The sequence below is a fragment of the Salmo trutta genome, chromosome 10 (assembly GCF_901001165.1).
Source record: "Salmo trutta chromosome 10, fSalTru1.1, whole genome shotgun sequence".
NCBI lineage: Eukaryota > Metazoa > Chordata > Actinopteri > Salmoniformes > Salmonidae > Salmo > Salmo trutta.
Window position 1 is genome coordinate 11967793 of NC_042966.1, and position 22734 is coordinate 11990526.

General features: G+C 44.2%; 2 protein-coding genes across 3 annotated transcripts; one reads left to right on the top strand and one right to left on the bottom strand.

Moving 5' to 3' along the window:
* Positions 1–10: 10 nt before the first annotated feature.
* Positions 11–15378, top strand: vps35l (VPS35 endosomal protein sorting factor like). 2 transcript variants are annotated; one of them, XM_029764418.1, is made up of 29 exons: positions 11–85; positions 435–534; positions 806–991; positions 1244–1363; positions 1467–1491; positions 1619–1698; positions 1801–1929; positions 2021–2105; positions 2261–2317; positions 2388–2496; positions 5179–5226; positions 5328–5421; positions 5648–5848; positions 8342–8388; positions 11480–11591; positions 11722–11838; positions 11933–11986; positions 12096–12239; positions 12338–12423; positions 12564–12644; positions 12746–12809; positions 12919–13017; positions 13249–13326; positions 13420–13534; positions 13637–13776; positions 13867–14032; positions 14319–14437; positions 14549–14695; positions 14800–15378. In XM_029764418.1, exons 1-29 carry the CDS (start codon positions 69–71, stop codon positions 14896–14898), a joined length of 2919 nt encoding a protein of 972 aa, XP_029620278.1. In that variant the 5' UTR covers positions 11–68; the 3' UTR covers positions 14899–15378. The 2 variants fall into 2 exon arrangements, with proteins under 2 accessions (XP_029620278.1, XP_029620279.1); XM_029764419.1 differs by having other exon boundaries at positions 2400–2496.
* Positions 15379–15474: 96 nt separating this feature from the next.
* Positions 15475–22655, bottom strand: LOC115201119 (Golgi to ER traffic protein 4 homolog). The gene is made up of 9 exons (XM_029764420.1): positions 21901–22655; positions 19000–19078; positions 18740–18821; positions 18489–18638; positions 18253–18391; positions 17985–18125; positions 17812–17887; positions 17632–17704; positions 15475–17509 (listed from the first exon to the last, which is right to left on the bottom strand). Exons 1-9 carry the CDS (start codon positions 22041–22043, stop codon positions 17427–17429), a joined length of 966 nt encoding a protein of 321 aa, XP_029620280.1. The 5' UTR covers positions 22044–22655; the 3' UTR covers positions 15475–17426.
* Positions 22656–22734: the final 79 nt, after the last annotated feature.

The following is a 22734-nucleotide window of genomic DNA, read 5'->3' on the forward strand; positions in this document are numbered from 1 at the left end:
AGAAAACGGTGTCGTCTCAGAATTAGTACTACAACCAGGAAGTGTAGACGTCATATGACTGGAGAAAAATGGCTGCTGTGCAGTGGTAAGATGCATGTTTTCTCATCCTAAATCTGTTTTTGGTGTCCTTTAAATCTTAAGAGTATGAAATTGACATCAAAACAAGATAGCTAGATGCATAAAAACAAATGAAAATGCGCGTGGTCTGCCTGATCTTGCTGTCATAACTTGTCACGAGCTGTCAACTTTTCTTTTTTTTGTATCTCGATGTCAGCTAGCATAACATTCAGCATCAAAGTACAGTCTGAAAAAGAACGCACTTCTACGTGCAGGATTCTCATATTTCGCAAATATTGCGCTATGTTTGTATTAATGCAGGTTTATTCCAGAGACCTCTGGGTAAATCAAGCTGTAACATATGTTTTCCGCTACAGGCACTCTCGTGCACGCAGGTATGAGTCTGAACTGCAGAGCTGTGGCCTGGAGGTCGCCCCAGTGGAGTTTAGCGACTACCATCCCCTCAAGTCCATCACTGTGAGTAGGACACTGTATGTTGTTGATGCACACCATATGTGGCAAAGAAATGGATACTTATGGTATGTAGGCTTGATTTCTTCACATCCTCATCATCATTATTAATGCAAGAGTAAATCGTCCTACCATAGAACATGTTTCTAATCACTTGAGCATAGCTCTCTCTCTCTCTCTGTGTGTGTGTGTGTGTGTGTGTGTGTGTGTGTGTGTGTGTGTGTAGCTCAGCAGTAAACAACTTGTCCCCCTCCACCCATCCATACATACCACACAGGTGACAGACTCCAAGTCGCGGAGGGGAGCGCGTAAAGGCAGCACCTCCTCCTCTTCCTCCTCTTCCAGCTCTGTGGCACCAGATCCCCTGAGCTCCATGCTGGATGGAACGGACCCCCTGTCCATGTTTGCTGCAGCCTCTGCCAGCGAGTCCCCCCTAACCCTCTCACAGAGCAGCTCCACTGGGGTGAGGGATTCACTGGGGTGTGGATAGAATGACATTCTCACTGAGGGATAGATGGAATGGAGGTTGATAGTGGGACAACGGTGATGGGGGGGGGGGGGGGGGGTCTGATATTTGTATCGTGTCTCGTTATGGAGGCATTGTCTCTTAAAAGGATGTTAAAAATAAAGCAACGTGCACAATTTCCTCTTCTCTCTCTTTCTCTCTGTCTCTCGCTCTCTTTCACTCAAATATTTTTTTCTGTGCTCTGTTCAGGACTTGGGTAGAGGAAAGAGGAGGGAGAAGGAGGATGAGGTTGGAGTGGACTTTGAACCGTGGTCATCCAAACGGGGAGAAATCCTTGCCAGGTTCACTACCACGGAGAAGCTCTCCATTGTGAGCAATGATTGTGCTTTAAGATCCCTCCAAGAGAAACATTTCCCCTTTCCCATCCTTGGTAATGGAACTAAGACTGACTTCTCTCTTGTTTTTTTGACAGAATCTCTTCATGGGCTCAGATAAAGGTAAGTCTACTCCAACATTTATAGTCTTTGATATACCAGATCCCCTATTCTGAAAGCTTGCTCGATTGAGTCGAGACAAAAAACCCAAGCACACGTGCATTGTTGTGGCACTTCTGTCATTCTCCAGGCAAGGCTCCCAGTCTTGCCTCCTCTGCTGTATCGGAGAAGGTGCGAACTCGCCTAGAGGAGCTGGATGACCTGGAAGAGGTACGTACAGCAGAATGAATCTACAGCCAGAACGTTCTCTGTTGAGTTTTGTTGTCAAGAATGTTAGTGTTTACGTCTCTAATGTTGTGTGTTTGTCGTCAGGGGTCTCAGCGGGAGCTGCTGAATCTGTCCCAGCAGGACTATGTGAACCGTATCGAGGAGCTCAACCAGTCTCTAAAAGAGGCCTGGGCCTCTGACCAGAAGGTCAAGGCCCTCAAGATCGTCATCCAGGTCAGAACTGCAATACTTATAACAAATCTATTACAACGTAATATGTTTACAACGTTATTTCAGTCTATGTCATTGCATGTGTGTGTCTTAGTGCTCCAAGCTGCTGTCAGACACAGCCGTGATTCAGTTCTACCCAAGCAAGTTTGTCCTCATCACAGACATTCTGGACACCTTTGGTAAGTACTGAGGACTGGCATGTCACTTCAATTAATAGCAGGGCATTCTATAGTAAACATAGTCACATTTGTCACATTGGATGCTGTAGTGGGTTTGATTGTCATCAGAAAGGGGCCACGTTACGTCAGGTGACCAAAATGTCTCTCTCTCTCAGGACGTCTGGTGTATGAGAGGATCTGGTCCATGTGTTCTGACCCTCGCCCCCTACCAGGTATGTCCTGTGCGTCAAACCAAGTGCTCTCCATGGTTCCTTCCTTTTTTCTGAGTTATTATTTATTCAGATCCCTGTCCAGACTCCTTTACAGCTGATGAAGTGAATGACACGGCCAAGGAGACCTGCCTCAACTGGTTCTTCAAAATTGCCTCCATCAGAGAACTCATCCCTCGACTGTATCCTTTATTATATACATCAACTTTCTAGTAGCACACTAAGTTATTCACACATACATACAGTTACCATATACAGTGAGCTCCAAAATAATTGGGACAGTGGCACATTTTGTGTTGTTTTGTCTCTGTACTCCAGCACTTTGGATTTGAAATAATCCAATGACTATGATGTTAAAGTGCAGACTGTCAGCTTTAATTTGAGGGTATTTTCATCCATAGCAGGTGAACCGTTTAGAAATTACAACTATTTTGCTACATAGTTGCCCCCCCACACATTTTAGGGGACTAAAAGTTTTGGGACAAATTCACTTATGTGTATTAAAGTAGTCAAAAGTGTAGTATTTGGTCCCATATTCCTAACATGCAATGATTGCATCAAGCTTGTGACTACAAACTTGTTGGATGCATTTGCTGTTTGTTTTTGGTTGTGTTTCAGATTATTTTGTACCCTATATAAATGAATGGTAAATCATGTATTGTGTCACTTTTACTGTAAATAAGAATATAATATATTTCTAAACACTTCTATATTAATGTGGATGCTACAATGATTACGTATAGTCCACAATGATTACGGATAGTCCTGAATTCATCCTGAATAATGATGAGTGGGAAAGTTAGACGCACAAATATCATACCCCCAAGACATGTTAACCTTTCACCATTACAATAACAGGGGAGGTTAGCAGTTTATATCATACCCCCAAGACATGTTAACCTCTCACCATTACAATAACAGGGGAGGTTAGCAGTTTATATCATACCCCCAAGACATGCTAACCTCTCACCATTACAATAACAGGGAGGTTAGCATTTTATATCATACCCCCAAGACATGCTAACCTCTCACCATTACAATAACAGGGAGGTTAGCATTTTATATCATACCCCCAAGACATGCTAACCTCTCACCATTACAATAACAGGGAGGTTAGCATTTTATATCATACCCCCAAGACATGCTAACCTCTCACCATTACAAAAACAGGGGAGGTTAGCAGTTTATATCATACCCCCAAGACATGCTAACCTCTCACCATTACAATAACAGGGGAGGTTAGCAGTTTATATCATACCCCCAAGACATGCTAACCTCTCACCATTACAATAACAGGGGAGGTTAGCAGTTTATATCATACCCCCAAGACATGCTAACCTCTCACCATTACAATAACAGGGGAGGTTAGCAGTTTATCATACCCCCAAGACATGCTAACCTCTCACCATTACAATAACAGGGGAGGTTAGCAGTTTATATCATACCCCCAAGACATGTTAACCTCTCACCATTACAATAACAGGGGAGGTTAGCAGTTTATATCATACCCCCAAGACATGCTAACCTCTCACCATTACAATAACAGGGGAGGTTAGCATTTTATATCATACCCCCAAGACATGTTAACCTCTCACCATTACAATAACAGGGGAGGTTAGCAGTTTATATCATACCCCCAAGACATGCTAACCTCTCACCATTACAATAACAGGGGAGGTTAGCAGTTTATATCATACCCCCAAGACATGCTAACCTCTCACCATTACAATAACAGGGGAGGTTAGCAGTTTATCATACCCCCAAGACATGCTAACCTCTCACCATTACAATAACAGGGGAGGTTAGCAGTTTATATCATACCCCCAAGACATGTTAACCTCTCACCATTACAATAACAGGGGAGGTTAGCAGTTTATATCATACCCCCAAGACATGCTAACCTCTCACCATTACAATAACAGGGGAGGTTAGCATTTTATATCATACCCCCAAGACATGTTAACCTCTCACCATTACAATAACAGGGGAGGTTAGCAGTTTATATCATACCCCCAAGACATGCTAACCTCTCACCATTACAATAACAGGGAGGTTAGCATTTTATATCATACCCCCAAGACACGCTAACCTCTCACCATTACAATAACAGGGGAGGTTAGCAGTTTATATCATATCCCCAAGACATGCTAACCTCTCACCATTACAATAACAGGGGAGGTTAGCAGTTTATATCATACCCCCAAGACATGCTAACCTCTCACCATTACAATAACAGGGGAGGTTAGCAGTTTATATCATACCCCCAAGACATGCTAACCTCTCACCATTACAATAACAGGGGAGGTTAGCAGTTTATATCATACCCCCAAGACATGCTAACCTCTCACCATTACAATAACAGGGGAGGTTAGCAGTTTATATCATACCCCCAAGACATGCTAACCTCTCACCATTACAATAACAGGGGAGGTTAGCAGTTTATATCATACCCCCAAGACATGTTAACCTCTCACCATTACAATAACAGGGGAGGTTAGCAGTTTATATCATACCCCCAAGACATGTTAACCTCTCACCATTACAATAACAGGGGAGGTTAGCAGTTTATATCATACCCCCAAGACATGCTAACCTCTCACCATTACAATAACAGGGGAGGTTAGCAGTTTATATCATATCCCCAAGACATGTTAACCTCTCACCATTACAATAACCATTTTTGGGGGGTATGATATTTGTGTGTCTGTTAGCATAATTTCAAATCCAAAGTGCTGCAGTACAGAGCAAAAGTAACAAACAATGTGTCACTGTCCCAATACCTTTTGGAGATCACTGTATCTACCTATGTCTCTGATCACATCCTTACATAGTGGTTTGAGTTGAATCCTTGACTCCACATGCAGATATGTAGAGGTAGCTCTCCTGAAGTGTAACCGTTTCTTGACCAAGTGGTTAGTATCCCTCCCATGTTTCCCCACCTTGCTCTAGCACCACTCTCTCATCCCTCTAGCCGTCCGTTCACTGGTTTCACCCCCTCTCTCTGTGTTCTCAGTGGGATCCAGGAGACGGTGCCTCGCCTCACAGCTATGATCCGGGGGATAGGGGACCCCCTGGTGGCCGTGTATGCCCGGGCCTACCTCTGTAGGGTGAGACTGGCTTCTAGAACATATTTTCTCTCAACTCTCTCTCATTGGTTGCCCTCATTTACAGAGATTTTAACCGCCCTTCTTGCTTCTTTCCCCCGTATTACATTTTGACTCAGTCATGAGAATGGGATAAATTCTCTCTTCTCCCTCTCTAATCTCCCTATTTCCTTCCTCTACTTGTTTCCACCAATACCCTCTCTCTCTGCATCCATCTTACTCCGGCCAGATTGGGATGGAAGTGGCTCCTCACCTGAAGGACAGCCTGAACAAGAACTTCTTTGACCTGCTGGGGACGTTCCGTCAGATCCACGGCGACAGTGTCCAGAACCAGCTGGTCCTGCAGAGGGTGGAGATCCCCGTCTACCTGACCCTCTACTCCCCCGCCATCCACTGGATCCTGCAGTGTGTCTCCTACAGAGCACCAGAGGTACATTACCACCCAGCATAACACATCCACAGTGGTCCGACAATTGAGTGAGGTTGACCAATAACAGTTATATAGTTATTGTATTGGGGATATCCCCATAACTGAGGGACGAGGATGTCTTCCCTGTAACGCACAGCGTTGAGATTGCCTGCAATGACAACAAGCTCAGTCCGATGATGCTGTGACACACCGCCCCAGAGCATGACGGACCCTCCACCTCCAAATCGATCCCGCTCCAGAGTACAGGCCTCGGTGTAACGCTCATTCCTTCGACGATAAACGCGAATCCGACCATCACCCCTTGTGAGACAAAACCGCGACTTGTCAGTGAAGAGCACTTTTTGCCAGTCCTGTCTGGTCCAGCGACGGTGGGTTTGTGCCCATAGGCTTGTGCCCATTGTTGGTGATGTCTGGTGAGGACCTGCCTTACAACAGGCCTACAAACCCTCAGTCCAGCCTCTCTCAGCCTATTGTGGACAGTCTGAGCACTGATGGAGGGATTGTACATTCCTGATGTAACTCGGGCAGTTGTTGTGCCATTCTGTACCTGTCCCTTAAGTGTGATGTTCGGATATACCGATCCTGTGCAGGTGTTGTTACATGTGGTCTGCCACTGCGAGGACGATCAGCTGTCCGTCCTGTCTCCCTGTAGCGCTGTCTTAGGCATTTCCAGTACGGGCATTGCAGTTTATTGTCCTGGCCACATCTGCAGTCCTCATGCCTCCTTGCAGCATGCCTAAGGCATGTTCACCCAGATGTGCAGGGATCCTGGGCATCTTTCTTCTGGTGTATTTCAGAGTCAGTAGAAAGGCCTCTTTAGTGTCCTAAGTTTTCATAACTGTGACCTTAATTGCCTTACCGTTTGTAAGCTGTTAGTGTCTTAAAAACATCTTATGGACAGACGTTCTGCTAGCGGAACGCCTCACCAATATCCAATGGTAGAGCGTGGCGCGAAATACAAATACCTCAAAAATGCTATAACTTCAATTTCTCAAACATATGACCATTTTAAAGACAAGACTCTCGTTAATCTAACCACATTGTCCGATTTCAAAAAGGCTTTACAGCGAAAGCAAAACATTAGATTATGTCAGGAGAGTACCCTGCCAAAAATAATCACACACCCATTTTTCAAGTTAGCATATAATGTCACAAAAACCAAAACCATAGCTAAATGCAGCACTAACCTTTGATGATCTTCATCAGATGACACTCCTAGGACATTATGTTATACAATACATGCATGTTTTGTTCAATCAAGTTCATATTTATATCAAAAACCAGCTTTTTACATTAGCATGTGATGTTCAGAACTAGCATACCCACCGCAAACTTCCGGTGAATTTACAAAATGACTCATGATAAACGTTGACAAAAAACAACAATTATTTTAAGAATTATAGATACAGAACTCCTTTATGCAATCGCGGTGTCAGATTTTAAAATAGCTTTTCGGCGAAAGCACATTTTGCAATATTCGAGTAGATAGCTCGGCCATCACAGGCTAGCTAATTTGACACCCACCAAGTTTGGTGCTCACTAAACTTAGAATTACTATAAGAAAAATTGGATTACCTTTGCTGTTCTTCGTCAGAATGCACTCCCAGGACTTCTACTTTAACAACAAATGTTGTTATGGTTCCAAATAATCCATAGTTATATTCAAATAGCTCCGTTTTGTTCGTGCATTGAGGTCACTATCCGAAGGGTGACGCGTGAGCGCATTTCGTGACAAAAAAATTCAAAATGTTCCATTACCGTACTTCGAAGCATGTCAAACGCTGTTTAAAATCAATTTTATACAATTTTTCTCGTAAAATAGCGATAATATTCCAACCGGGCGATGTTGTATTCATTCAAAGGCTGAAAGAAAAAAATTGAGTAGTCTCGTGGACGCGCATCTCCAATGTCACTGTTCCCAGGCTGACCACTCACAAATTCTCCTGCTGTTTTTCGCCCAGAGACTGCAGACACCCCATTACACTTTCTGGCGCCTTCTGAGAGCCAATGGAAGCCTTAGAAAATGTCACGTTACAGCACAGATGCTGTATTTTCGATAGAGATGCTACAGAAGGACAATAAATTGTCAGACAGGGCACTTCCTGTATGGAATCTTCTCAGGTTTTTGGCCTGCCATATGAGTTCTGTTATACTCACAGACACCATTCAAACAGTTTTAGAAACCTTAGAGTGTTTTCTATCCAAATCTACTAATTATATGCATATTCTAGTTTCTGGGCAGGAGTAGTAACCAGATTAAATCGGGTACGTTTTTTATCCGCCCGTGAAAATACTGCCCCCTATCCCAAACAGGTTAACGACCATTCCACAGGTGCATGTTCATTCATTGTTTATGGTTCATTGAACAGCATGGGAAACAGCGTTTAAACCCTTTACAATGATTTTTACGAATTACCTTGGAAAGACAGGGTCCTGACAAAGGGACGTTTCTTTTTTTGCTGAGTTTATTTGACATCCATTGTTCCATTGCAGGCCCTGCTAACAGAGATGATGGAGAGGTGCAAAAAGCTTGGGAATAAGTGAGTACTCCTCTACACCAGAGGGATTTCTTTAGAAGCCAGATGCACTGGGTTACTGTATGGTGGGGCACGTTCCTGTAATACAGATCAAATGTTGTATGTCACATGCTTCGTAAACGACAGGTGTAGACAAATAGTGAAAAGCTTACTTATGGGCCCTTCCCAACCATGCAGAGAGAAAAATAGAGAAATAATAAAAAATAAAAAAATAACTCTAGGAATAAATACCCAAGGAGTCACAATAACTTGGCTATATACACGAGGTACCAGTACTGAGTTGATGTGCAGGAGTACGAGGTTGAGGTAGATATGTACGTAGGGATAAAGTGACTTGGCAACAGGATACATAACAAATGGTAGCAGCAGTGTATGTGATGAGTCGAAAAAGAGTTAGTGCAAAAAGTGTCAATGCAGATAGTCCAGGTAGATATTGTTTAACTATTTAGCAGTCTTATGGCTTCGGGGTAGAAGCTGTTCAGGATCCTGTTGGTTCCAGACTTGGTGCATCGGTACCACTTGTCGTGCGGTAGAAGAGAGTAGAGTCTATGACTTTGGTCTCTTTGACAATTTTTAGGGCCTTCATCTGACACTGACTGGTATAGAGGTCCAGGATGGCAGGGAGCTCGGCCCCAGTGATGTACTGGGCCGTACGCACCACCCTCTGTAACACCTTGCAGTCAGAAGCCAAACAGTTGCCAACCAAGCGGTGATGCAGCCAGTCAAGATGCTCTCAATGGTGACGCTGTGTAGGGTTGTGTGTGGACCATGATAATTCCTTAGTGATGTGGACGCTAACGAACTTGAAGCTAACGACCCGCTCCGCTACACTCCTGTGAATGAGGGCGTTCTTGGCCCGCTGTTTCCTGTAGTCCACGATCATCTCATTTGTCCTGCTGACATTGAGAGAAAGGTTGTTGTCCTGGCACCACACTGCCAGGTCTCTGACCTCCTCCCTATAGGCTGTCTCATCGTCATCAGTGATCAGGCCAACCACCGGCGTGTTGTCAGAAAACGTAACGATTGTGTTGGAGTCATCCATGGCCAGATAGTCGTGGGTGAACAGGGAGCACAGGAGGGGACTAAGCACACACCCCTGAGGGCCCCCCGCATTAAGGGTAAGCATTGCTGATGTGTTGTTGCCTACTTTCACCACATGGGGAGGCCCATCAGGAAGTCCAGGATCCAGTTGCAGAGGGAGGCGTTCAGTCCCAGGGTCCTGAGCTCAGTGATGAGCTTGGAAGGTACTAGGGTGTTGAACACTGAGCTATACTCAATGAACAGCGTTCTCAAATAGGTGTTCCTCTTGTCCAAGTGAGAGAGGGCGGTGTGGAGTGCAATAGAGATTGCGTCATCTGTGGATCTGTTGGGGCGGTATGGGAATTAGAGTGGGTCCAGGGTGTCTTGGATGATGGTGAAACAGCTGGAGCTCTCATGCATGGTTCAGTGTTGCTTGCCTCAGTGTTGCTGGCCTCAAAGCGAGCATAGACAGCATTTAGCTTGTCTGGTAGGCTTGCGTCACTGGGCAGCTCGCGGATGGGTTTCCCTTTGTCTTTGATAGTTTGTGGGGACAACGTCGATGCACTTATTAATGAAGCCGGTGACTGATGTGGTAAACTCCTCAATGTTATCAGATGAATCCTGATACATTTTACAGTCTGTGCTAGCGAAAGAGTCCTGTAGCTTAGCATCCTCTTCATCGGACCACTTCCGTATTGAGCGCGTCATTGATACTTCCTGTTTGAGTTTTGGCTTGTAAGCAGGAATCAGGAGGATAGAATTATGGTCAGATTTTCCAAAGAGAGTGCGAGGGAGAGCTTTGTATTCGTTTCTGTGTGTGGAGTAAATGTGATATAGATTTTTGTCGCCTCTAGTTGCACAGGTTACATGCTTACAAAAATGATGTCAAACGGATTTCAGTTTACCTGTATTAAAATCATCGGCCTCTGGATGTGCATTTACTTTGCTTATGGCGCTATACAGCTCAATTAGTGCGGTCTTAGTGCCAGCATCGGTTTGTGGTGGTAAATAGACAGCTTCAAAAAATATATACTGAACAGAAATATAAATGCAACATGAAACAATTTCAATGATTTTACTGATTTACATTTCATATAAGGAAATCTATGGATTTCACTGGGCAGGGGCACAGCCATGGGTGGGCCTCGGAGGGCATAGGCCCACCCACTGGGGAGCCAGGACCAGCCAATCAGAATGAATTTTTCTCCACAAAAGAGATTTATTACAGACAGAAATACTCCACAGTTTCATCAGCTGTCCGGGTGGCTGGTCTCAGACGATCCCACAGGTGAAGAAGCCAGATGTGGAGGTCCTGGGCTGGCGTGATTACACGGGGTCTGTGGTTGTGAGGCCAGTGGGACGTACTGCCAAATTCTCTAAAATGACGTTGGAGGCGGCTTATGGTAGAGAAATTAACATTCAATTCTCAGGCAACAGCTTTGGTGGACATTTATGCAGTCAGCATGCCAAATGCATGCTCCCTTGAAAACTTGAGACATCTGTGGCATTGCGTTGTGTGACAAAACTGCACATTTTAGAGTAGCATTTTATTTTCCCCAGCACAAGGTGCAGCTGTGTAATGATCATGCTGTTTCATCAACTTCTTGATATGCCACACCTGTCAGGTGGATGGATTATCTTGGCAAAGGAGAAATGCTCACTAACAGGGATGTAATCAAATTTGTGAACAACACTTTTGAGAAATAAGCTTTTTGTCCATACGGAACATTTCTGGTATCTTTTATTTCAGCTCATGAAACATGGGACCAACACTTTACATGTTGTGTTTATATTTTTGTTCGGTATAGATGAAAACTCTCTTGTTAAATAGTATGGTCTGCAGGTCATCATGAGGTATTCTAATTCAGGCGAGCAAAAACTCGAGACTTCCTTGACATTAGAGATTGCGTACCATCTGTTGTTAACAAAGATACAACCCCCTTAACCTTACCCGAGGCTGTCGTTTGGTTTTGAAGTTTCATATAAAAATCAACTAGATGTACAGTATATTATCCATGTCCACAGGAAGCCAAACCTGGGCATTGAGTCTCAAATAATGTTCATTTCCCCACAGTGCCCTGCTGCTGAACTCGGTGATGTGGGCGTTCAGGGCGGAGTTTATCGCGACGAGAGCCACCGACTTCATCGGCATGATCAAGGACTGTGATGAGGCAGGATTCCCTAAGGTTAGACACATCCACATTCACCATGTGCTCTAAAAATAGCATCGTTGCCCCTCCCTTCTGCCTCCAATATAGCTTTTATCTGTTATCTGCGTTGTTTACTCTTCGACTTCCTCTCTCTGTCCTCCTTCAGCACCTGTTGTTTGGCTCTCTGGGCCGCAGTCTGGCCTGTGCTGACCCTCCTGAGGCAGAAAGGCTGCCCATCCTCAATGAGGCCTGGAAGGTCATCACCAAAGTGCGAAGTCCACAGGTACATAACAAATAATAACCCTCTTAGACGATGAAGGCGTGCTTGGTGGTTCACATTAACAAATGGTTGTAAATGTTTCATTCTCTTATTCCAGGATTACATCAACTGTGCTGAGATCTGGGTGGAGTTCACCTGTCGTCACTTCACTGTGAGTGTCCCAAGAGAATTCCAGAGGTGCCAATGAAAGAGTTCTAAGCACAAGGGTCTCGAAATGATTCCTGCTATATAATCCTTATTTTCTCTGATCTTATTCTAAGAAACGTGAGGTCAACACTGTGCTCTCTGACATCATCAAGCACATGACCCCAGACCGGGCCTTTGAGGATGCCTATCCTCAGCTTCAGTCCGTGATACGGAAGATCCTCACCTACTTTCATGACTTCTCTGTCCTCTTCTCCATGGTAAGACTTGGTGTTGACATTCTCCAGTCTCAAACAATCCCTTGTGTTTTAGCAGCGGATAGATCTAACTAGTTTCTCTGGGATCCCCCCCTCCTCAGGAGCGTTTCCTTCCCTTCATGGACATGTTCCAGAAGGACAGCGTCAGGGTGGAGGTGTGTCGCTCCATCATGGACGTGTTCATCAAGTATGTCTGGTTTAGCCAACACCTTTTGCTGTTGTCATGCTACGTGGCTAATGTCACCCAGGCTAAATGTCTCTTCCACACTGTACGTGAGAAGTCAGTTTGCTTCCGTGTCTGTCCCTCATGTCTGTCTGTCTTCTCAGACACCAGCAGGAGCCCACTAGAGATCCTGTCATCCTCAATGCTCTACTCCACGTCTGCAAGACCATGCACGACTCTGTCAAGTAAGTAGCCGTGTGTGTGTGTGTGTGTGTGTGTGTGTGTGTGTGTGTGTGTGTGTGTGTGTGTGTGTTATAAATGACCCTACTCTCTCTGTGTCCCTTAGTGCTCTGACGCTGGAGGATGAGAAGAGATCTCTGGCCTTATTGATCAATGGCTTCATACGCATGGTGAGTGTCTTCGACTCAGACTGCCCATCCTCTCCAGACACTCCTTCTCCTCCTGCATTTCCAAGGTTGACAGATAGTGATTCAGCATATGTCTCTCTCTCTCTCTCAGGTGTCGTTTGGCCGTGACTTTGAGCAGCAGCTGAGTTTCTGTGTGGAGGCCCGGGCCACCTTCTGTAACCTGGAGCCAGTGCTGGTGCAGCTCATCCACGTGAGTACAGCACAGCAGCCAAGGGACCCACCATACCCTACCTTCATCGTCTTGTGTGTGTGTGCGCATGTGGGACCAAACCTCAACGTGGTTCTGCTTTGCGTTGCAGTACAAACAGACTTCTTTTGACAGTTGATATGAATCTAGCTTAACCTTTTAATCATTTTGTCATGGTCATATATATATATATACTGTACATACACGCGCAGGACTTTTGTCCTCTTCTCCCAGACTGTGAACCAGCTGGCCATGGAGACAAGGCGTGTGATGAGGGGGAGCCACTCCCGCAAGACTGCTGCTTTTGTCAGGGTGGGTCATGCTACCTCACTGTCTATAACCCCAACATCTGTGTCCTCAATATGGCCACTAATACAATCACTGAATCCTCGGTCTCTCTCTCAGGCATGTGCAGCATACAGCTTCATCACCATTCCCTCCCTCACCAGCATCTTCAGCCGCCTCAACCTCTACCTGCTGTCTGGGCAGGTGGCCCTGGCCAACCAGTGTCTTTCCCAGGGTGAGTCTGAGTGTGCTCTGTTCAGAATAGACAGACCCAGAGTCCTGAGGTTTTCACCAGTTCGGAAGTGAATTCTCATTCATTGTCATCGCTCTCTCCTAGCGGATGCATTCCTGAAGGCAGCGGTCAGTGTGTTGCCAGAGGTGCCACGCAGTATCAGCATCGAGGGCAAACTGCGCTCTTCTGAGGGCTTCCTGCTTGACTTCATCAACAACTTCCTGTCAGCACTACTAGTTGTGCCAGTAAGGAAACATCCCTGCTTTTCCCATAATGCTTGAAATAACTAAAGAAATAGGAGATGTCAAGGAAGTACTTCCTGTGTGTGTGTCCAGGACCACCCAGAGGCAGGGGTGTTGTTCCTTGTGCGTGGGCTGCTCAACATGGTGCAGGACTACACCTGGGAGGACAACAGTGACGCCAAGGTCCAAGTCTACATCAGCGCCCTGCCACTACTGGCTGCCATGAGTCAGGAGAGCTACCTCTATTCCATCCCCAAAGGTACTACCTACAAACACACACCCTCTTCTCCCATACTTTTCAGGTTTATGTAGCATGTAATATAATACTATATGGCTTTTAGCAAACACTTTTATCCAATGCAGCTTACAGTCATGCATTCATACATTTTTTTTTTTAAGTACGGGTGGTCCCGGGAATCGAACCCACTATCAGAGGGCCATATGATATTGGTCTCTCAGAATAGGCTAGAAATATAGAAGTGTGAACTTAAAGGATAATTGGAGTCAAAGCCAGCTAACACACATCCTTCCTTTCTCTTTTCCAGTGGACTCGAATGAAACACTTTATGGAGGAGATCCCAAGTTTTTGGCAGAGATCAACAAGTTATGTGAAACTCTGATTGGACAAGTGCTGGACCACCTCAAGACCTTGGGTAGAGATGAGGTAGGACACACTATGCCAGTGTCCTGAGAAAGTCACCGGTTATACATTTGTTTTTTGTATTTATCCATAAACATGTTTAACTCTCCTCTCTTGTCCCTTCCTCTGTTGTAGAGTGTTCATAGACAGGGTAGTCTGGCCTTCTCTCTGTTCGGCTGCCTCCTGTCTCATGGGGACCTACGCAACAACAAACTCAACCAGTTGGCTGTCAACCTGTGGAATCTGAGCCACAAGCAGGGCTACTGCAACACACGCACCTCTGTGAGTAAAACACAGGCACTTTATAGCCATAGGGACAATAAAACATAGGAGAGATACTGTCAAGTAAAATCAAATCTCTGTATACACGACATATTTCTCGACAGGTGCGGACACTAGAGTTCATCAAGCACCAGGCCCAGCAGCCAGACATGGCTCACCTCTCAGACATGCTTCAACGCCTCACCTTGCAGTCCAGGACCTGAGGACATTGACTACATCCCCTTTTCCCATACATCTATATGCACTGTAGGGATTGCCTCATCTTATAATTGCATTATCTGTTTAGTGCCCACGATCTGTCAACCAGGATCTTGGAGGGCTGTGCATGTTCTGATTCTCATCCTTCAGTATTTCATTTGGACCTAGTAAACTAGGTGTGTAGACTAGCCAATCACCTGATTAATTCATTGCCAGATTGATATGAAAACTCAAGACAGATCAGTCCTCAAGGACTGGAGCTAGACTGCCCTGCAAACAGAGGTCCTTGGTACCATTGTTGGAAAGATTAAAAAAAGATAACGATTCATGCAATGCCGTTAAACTTCCCTGCATTTCAGTGATTGTACACTTGTTTATGGATTTGTACTGTAGTGAAATTAAGTTTCTCCATTCTGTGCTAACATTTTGTATATCATTGTAAAATGTCTGAATGTACGTGATTTGAAAAAAGCAAAACCAAACCATGGCGGTGTTGTGTATTTGTAACAAATGATTGGCTTCGTAAATGAAAACTCTTTCAAGCCTAGCACTCTTTAAACAGACAGTGAGGACAGAGAAGCTACCATCAGATGTTTATTTACTCAATTAGTGTAACATTTTAAAAGGCAAACCACCCCCATTTTGCATTCAAATGAATCAAAAACAAAATGTTATGTTCAACATGCCGGCTAGCTCGCCAGAGCCCTGGTCTGTCTGAAAGCCTTTGGTCACACAACTCCGGTATCATTTCCTAAACGTTCTGTGCGTTACCGTACGACTCACAAAGCAGGAGGAATATTTGATTCAGACCTTTACGCTATCCGGGCTACATATTGGTGCATTAACTTGTTTTCTTAAGTTAAGAGATGTTATAGTTGTAACATGGGACATCTTGACTATTATCAAGGATTTAACTTTATAATAAAATATCTCGAGGTGGCTGTAGAGTAGCTTGGAAGATTCACCCGTGTGAATTTCTACAGCGGTTATAATTCCAAAACAGGTAAAAACCTGAAACATGAATTTAAAAAAAATCCCAAAACATGTACAGTAGCAGAAGAAAATGTAAAAGCACTGATTTAAACAACCACTCTCTCCATGTAAATGAATATTCATTTTGGATACCGGAGTATGCATTTAAGCCCAACCCGGTAAAATAAATAACTAAGCTTCTGGATATAGATAATATAATACTACGGTAGGCGAGGATTGTTTCAAGTTGTTTAATCTTCTCTTCGTCCGGCTGATCTCAAACATCTGGACCGACAAAATGGAGCAGTCACCAACTCAAACTGAAAATGTACCGGGGGGAGACGCCCGATATAGAAGACTTCAACGGAACTGACTTGCATTTACATGAACATGCCAAATACATTCATCAACACACACAGCCAGGTATATATGATCTGAGCATACCCATCCACTCCTGTCGAATTAAACACATGTAATCTCCCATACGTAACAGATTATGAATAGTGGTCAAATCCGGCTTTAGTTTGCAGCCAGGTATACGATGCCCGACAGGTAACTTGACAGAATAAAGGAAACACCAACATAGCGTCTTATTAGAACGTTGAGCCAGAACACCTTCCATGCACATTGGTATAGATTCTAGTGTCTGGAACTCTATTGGAGGGATGCGACACCATTCTTCCACGAGAAATTCCATCATTTGGTGTTTTGTTGATGGAAAAAACGCCGTCTCAGGCACCGCTCCAGAATCTCACATTACTGTTCATTTGGGTTGAGATCTCGTGCCCTGTGGATGGGGGCATTGTCATCCTATAAGGGAATAGCCATGGTAGCCAAAATAATGGCCTGCCCAGCATTTTTATACACGACCCCAAGCAAGATGTGACGTTAATCCACCTGCTTTCAATACACTTTCATCCCTCATTTACTCAAGTGTTTCCATTATTTTTGGCAGTTACCTGTATGTCTCTCCCCACTGACACTACACCATGCAGCTCACCACACCCCCAATCACTCATGATTATTATTGAACATTTACATGGATTACAAGTTGGTTAGAGTAACTCTTTAATAGAAATTACTACCTCCACCTCCGGTGGATGCATGGTGAATGGGGAGAAAAAGCGTTACTCCCAAGAAATAAGTGTTTTTCATTGTTGTTGTATCCCAGGATGAGGTGTTATTTTAGGAGTTAATTATGACAAATTAATATGCAGCCATTGTTGAATCTTTTCTGTCCCTGGGGATGAGAGAAAATAAGAAGTCCAGGAAGTAAGGATTGCAGCTGCTTTTCTTTAAAAAAAAAAAAAAAAATACACAGAAAAATTGTCCAAAACTAAGAAACAAAAACGATGAAAATAAAACCAAATATAATGTAACAAACGGAAAGCATTTGCATTTTTGCGCAGTCCAGGCAGTGCTGAGAGGGATAGTTTGGCCTGCTCTTTGTTCTGGTTCTGGTTGGATGTCTTGGGGAACTGGGAGGTAGGGAGACCAGCACGCCTCTGCAACCCCCTGGGAGGGAGGGGGGGGGGGTTCAGCCTTGCTCGTCCCAGAGCTCTCAGTCCAGCTCAATGGGGCTGCCGTCCTCCTGTGCCTCATCTCCCTCCTCATCTGAACCCATCAGGCTGTTCAACAGGTTTCCTGACAGACACAGAACACACTTCAATGAAACACAAAAAAACCTACCGTTTCCCCAATGCAGCTTTCAATGGTGATCAGAATGGGTTTGTAAAAATAGTCTGCAGTGAGTCACAAGCACTTACCGAGCAATCCACCATATGATGAGGACTGTTTGGGTGGCACCCCAAAGAAAAGCTGACCTATTCTGTCGAGATACTGACGCAGCAGGCAGTCAATGTAACAGGAAAATTATTATTAGACACCATGATGAGTTATAATGCTACGTGACCACGGAGGGACACTCATTAAATGGTCAAACTCACCTCATTATACATAGGGTCCCTCTTCAGGGAAGGCTGATACTGTTCACATAGCACTGTGAACACTGTTAATTTCCCTCTGCAGAGGAAAACATACAAGGAGAGGCACATTTATAAGAACCTGGCAAAACAATGTGGGTTTTATTCGAAGGGTGGTTGAACAAACACGGCCTTACCCATCCACTGCCAGCAAGAGAAACCAGATGAAGTTGAGCAAGGGCTGAACAAAGGGAGGGCCCTTCTCTATTGAGGGGTGTTTCTGAGTATATGTGCTGAACACCACAGATGCACTGTTTTTGTTCTTTAGACAGAGGAACCTGAGCAGTGAGGGAAAGAGAGAGGGGGAGGGGAGGGACAGAGCTGAAAAAGCAATTAAACAACATAGCAAACGGCTATTGATGGCAGACTGAAAACAGATCTAGGTGCCGCGAGACAGAGACTTACTGTAGGACGGCCTGCGCCACAAACATGTCCACCTCACTGCGAAACCCCCGCTGCGCCGAGTACTCCACCAGCATCTGGGCACAGCCCTCTCCATCAGAGGAGTGCAAGAAGTGGTAGCGAGACTCACTGTAGTTTTGCTCTAAACAGATTGAACGTGATTCAATTCCAACTCTTTGTTCAGGGAAAAATGATATATATCTTTGCAGTTTAAATGTTCAGAGTTTTCCATTGAATACCTTTCCACAAGGTGACTGCCAGGAGCTGATGCAGTTTGGGGGAGCCCAGCTTCCCCGAGCCGCCTGTGGACCACTTGAGTGCGCGGGACACAAATGCTACTCTCTCTGGGGAGTTGGGGTCCATCAAACTGAACAGCTTAGCCAGGTGCTCTGCAATGCAACACAGATGAGGTTAACACAGAGACGACGGTACACTGACACCAACTGTGTTCATAATGTTTAACTACGATGAATTACGTATGTTAGCTCACCTAAGTCTTCGTCCTCTACCGTCGCCTCTGATTTCTCCAAAGACTCCAGCACCAACATTGACAGGTCTGCAGCACTGTTTAGCTGCGGATGACAAAAAAAAAGAAAAAAGACAGTCGTCATTTGCCACAGAACTCTTCTACAATTGTTGAGTTGTGAATTAATACAATTGCTAGCTATAGTCGCTTAGACTCCACTCAAAAAGAGACGCTACAAAAACGACATTAACGTATGAATGCCCCAGTGCCAGGCTTTCTTATACCTGGTTGTAACTGAAGAAGAGCTGGGCGCCATTGTACATCAACTCCCTGGCATCTGCATGCTTCGCCTGTGACATATACCTGTGTCAAACAGAGATGGCAAATGTTATGTCACTGACAAACTGCATTCAAACCAGGTTAAGAAAGTGGCAATAGGAATGGTAGTGTGGTGGTCCCACTAGGAAATACTGAGGGCTGAAAAGTAGTAGTCACTGGGCCAACATTTCTCAATACACAACAGTAAATAACAGTGAACTGTCACTCAGGGTGTTTTCACACTTGGTCCCTTTCAGCCAAATGTTGTGATCTCCACAAAAAAAATGTAGGTAAGTTAAGTTGAAAGTGAACAATTCAAAAGGAACTCAGACCCCTCAAAAGAGCCCCCAATGCAAACAGAACTGAGACCATCTTGAGAGGTGGTCTGAGTTTGGTTCACTTGAATTCCATCTTAGGGCAATGTGAACACAAAAATACACTACCGCTCAAAAGTTTGGGGTCACTTAGAAATGACCTTGTTTTTGAAAGAAAAGCACATTTTTTGTCCATTAACATAACATCAAATTGATCAGAAATACAGTGTAGACGTTGTTAATGTTGTAAATGGCAATTGTAGCTGGAAACGGCTGATTTTTTTATGGGATATCTACATAGGCATACAGAGGCCCATTATCAGCAACCATCACTCCTGTGTTCCAATGGCATGTTGTGTTAGTCAATCCAAGTTTATCATTTTAAAAGGCTAATTGATCATTAGAAAACCCTTTTGCAATCATGTTAGCACAGCTGAAAACTTCTGTGCTAATTAAAGAAGCAATAAAACTGGCCTTCTTTAGACGAGTTGACTATCTGGAGCATCAGCATTTGTGGGTTTAATTACAGGCTCAAAGTGGCCAGAAACAAAGTACTTTCTTCTGAAACTCATCAGTCTATTCTTGTTCTGAGAAATGAAGGCTATTCAATTCGAGAAATTGCCAAGAAACTGAAGATCTCGCACAACACTATTTACTACTCCCTTCACAGAACAGCGAAAACTGTCTCTAACCATAATAGAAAGAGGAGTGGGAGGCCCCAGTGCACAACTGAGCAAGAGGACAAGTACGTTAGAGTGTCTAGTTTAAGAAACTCACTACTTAGTTCAAAACTGCCTCTGGAAGCAACGTCAGCAAAATAACTTTATCAGGAGCTTCATGAAATGAAATGGCCGAGCAGCCGCCCACAAGCCTAAGATCACCATGTCCAATGGCAAGCGGTGGCTGGAGTGGTGTAAAGCTCGCCACTATTGGACTCTGGAGCAGTGGAATCGCGTTCTCTGGAGTGATTCACTATCTGGCAGTCCGACGGACTAATCTGGGTTTGATGGATGCCAGGAGAACGCTACCTGCCAAAATGCATAGCGCCAACTGTAAAGTTTGGTGGAGGAGGAAAAATGGTCTGGGGTTGTTTTTCATGGTTCGGGCTAGGCCCCTTAGTTCAAATGAATGGAAATCTTAACGCTACAGCATACAATGACATTCTAGACGAGCCCTGACCACAACCCCATCGAACACCTTTGGGATGAATTGGAACGCCGACTGCAAGCCAGGCCTAATCGCCAACATCAGCGCCCGACCTCACTAATGCTCTTATGGCTGAATGGAAGCAAGTCCCCGGAGCAATGTTCCAATATCTAGTTGAAAGCCTTCCCAGAAGAGTTATAACAGCAAAAGGGGGACCAACTCCATATTAATGCCCATGATTTTGGAATGAGATGTTTGACAAGTAAATGTCCACATACTTTTGGTCATGTAGTGTATTTGGTGAGAATCAGAACATAGTCACAAAATCCATTCTAGCTCTTAAAGGTCAGTTGCCTACATTGGGTGTACAATTTTCAATTAAGCCTACAGCATTATTTCATCTGCAGTTATTCTACTGGTATTTAATCTGTTGCCAATAATATTTACATGTTAATATTATCTTCTGATTACAATGACTATGTCTCACGTTTAAACAAAATGCAATCTATTAGCTTCCAAAATGTATGTTGGTATTGTTAGGTATATCTAGCTGTCTGAAGGAATGACTTGTCCTATACTTTTACCCAGAGTGCAGTGAATGAATGTTGTAAAAAGATCTTGGTACCTTTCTAAACATAGCAATGTGAATGCAAAGAGAAAGTAATTCTTTCGCTTTTTTACCCCAGAGTTCACTTCTTTAAATAGTACTATATGTGAAAACACCCTTAGTTAACGTAAAGGCTGTGCCCACACAGTTCTCATGTGCAGTTAGGCTGTCAAACATGGGAGCTCATCCAACAGCAAGTTAATGAATGAGACCATAGTGATTGTGACGGGTAGTCATGAATCATGGGCAATATCAAACACCATAGCTTAATTGATTGTGCATGCTTAGCAAAGTTGACAAGCTAACGTTAACTAGTTTATTTTATCTACATTTACTAACCAGCTAACTACAAACCAAGCTAGATGGCAAGTTAGTTAGCTAACTAGTACTTGACATGGTTTTTGCTGGGCTTGAGCTGACAGTCTGTACTGTTTGTAAGTGTACCAGGTTAGTGAACTGTATCTTTACTAAACGAACATGGGCATTGCGGGTAGATAGCTAGCTAGCTAACGTTAGTAAAGGAGATGGTTTGGCGCTAGCTTATATTATTGCGACATTGATTAGCTAACTAGGCTAGCTAGCTAGGCGGATAATTTCCCTTTTGTGACTGAGTGATTGACGCATAAAACTGTCCATTCAAAAATAAGGACTGACCCGAGTGGGCGGGGCAGTGCCGTGAATCGACGAATCATGCAATATAATGGAGGCAGCAAGGTTGCTAAGCAGAAAGATCAGGAAAATGAAGGCCCAAGAATCCAATTGCTAACTTAGCCAGGCTAACGAAAATGTAAATGTCTTACCTAAAAAACAAGGTTCTGTACATCTGGTGAGCCTCATAGTAATCTCCCTTTTCTACACTGGCTCGCAGTTTCCCTTCAACCCGCTGCGTTCCTCCACGGTTTCGTGCGCTGGAGCACTTCAGAGCCTCCTGCTCCGACATCATTGTTCCCAGCAGCTCGGCCCAACAACCAAGCCAAGCGTTGACAGTGCAGAAAGCGGATGCACAAAAAAATACCTATGACCTATTTCACTTGCCGTAGTTATTTGCGCTCATATTTCTAAGTTCCCTGCTAAATATTTCACTGCCATTTTCATTTCACTATTTCTTAGACACTGAAACACATTATGGTTGTATTAGTTACCTTTATCTAGCTATGTGCATTAGCTCTGGTCTAAGGCGTTAATGTTATGTAGTTATGTTATGACCTGGCTTTCTGACGATACTTGGTAAGCACCGATAGCCAAGCTAACATTATTCATTAATGTAATAGTTAAATGTAGCTAGTTAAATTAACTTCTCATTTTAAGGCATCTCATAATGATCATATAGTATGATCCCAGCGGCAGTGGGGCACCCATGTCAACCAAACTTCATCCTGGTCTGGAAGGTGGAGCACATTACTGAATGTAACGGTATCAGAAAACGTTGAATAGTGAACTGGCTAGAATTCCCACTATGCTGTATAGCTGTTCTGTGTAGATTCAGTATATGTCCAGTCCAGCTCTGAGCAGCTCCTGTGAGGGGAAAATACAGCACCGGCTTCCTGAAAGACTAGAGTACGAAACTCTTGACTACTGCTGCCCCTCCCTCATTGAGTACAGCGGATCCTACTGGTCGAGTGATTCTACCGCCG

Excerpts from the sequence above, each read along its gene's own strand:
- LOC115201119 (XM_029764420.1), bottom strand. The coding sequence starts at position 22,043 with ATGATGTCGGAGCAGGAGGCTCTGAAGTGCTCCAGCGCACGAAACCGT. Across the intron at positions 19,079-21,900 it reads TACAGAACCTTGTTTTTTAG|GTATATGTCACAGGCGAAGC; the intron begins GTAAGACATTTA and ends TGTTTGACACAG. Across the intron at positions 18,639-18,739 it reads GGTAGAGGACGAAGACTTAG|AGCACCTGGCTAAGCTGTTC; the intron begins GTGAGCTAACAT and ends GTTGCATTGCAG.
- vps35l (XM_029764418.1), top strand. Across the intron at positions 535-805 it reads ATCCCCTCAAGTCCATCACT|GTGACAGACTCCAAGTCGCG; the intron begins GTGAGTAGGACA and ends CATACCACACAG. Across the intron at positions 14,033-14,318 it reads CCTCTATTCCATCCCCAAAG|TGGACTCGAATGAAACACTT; the intron begins GTACTACCTACA and ends TCTCTTTTCCAG.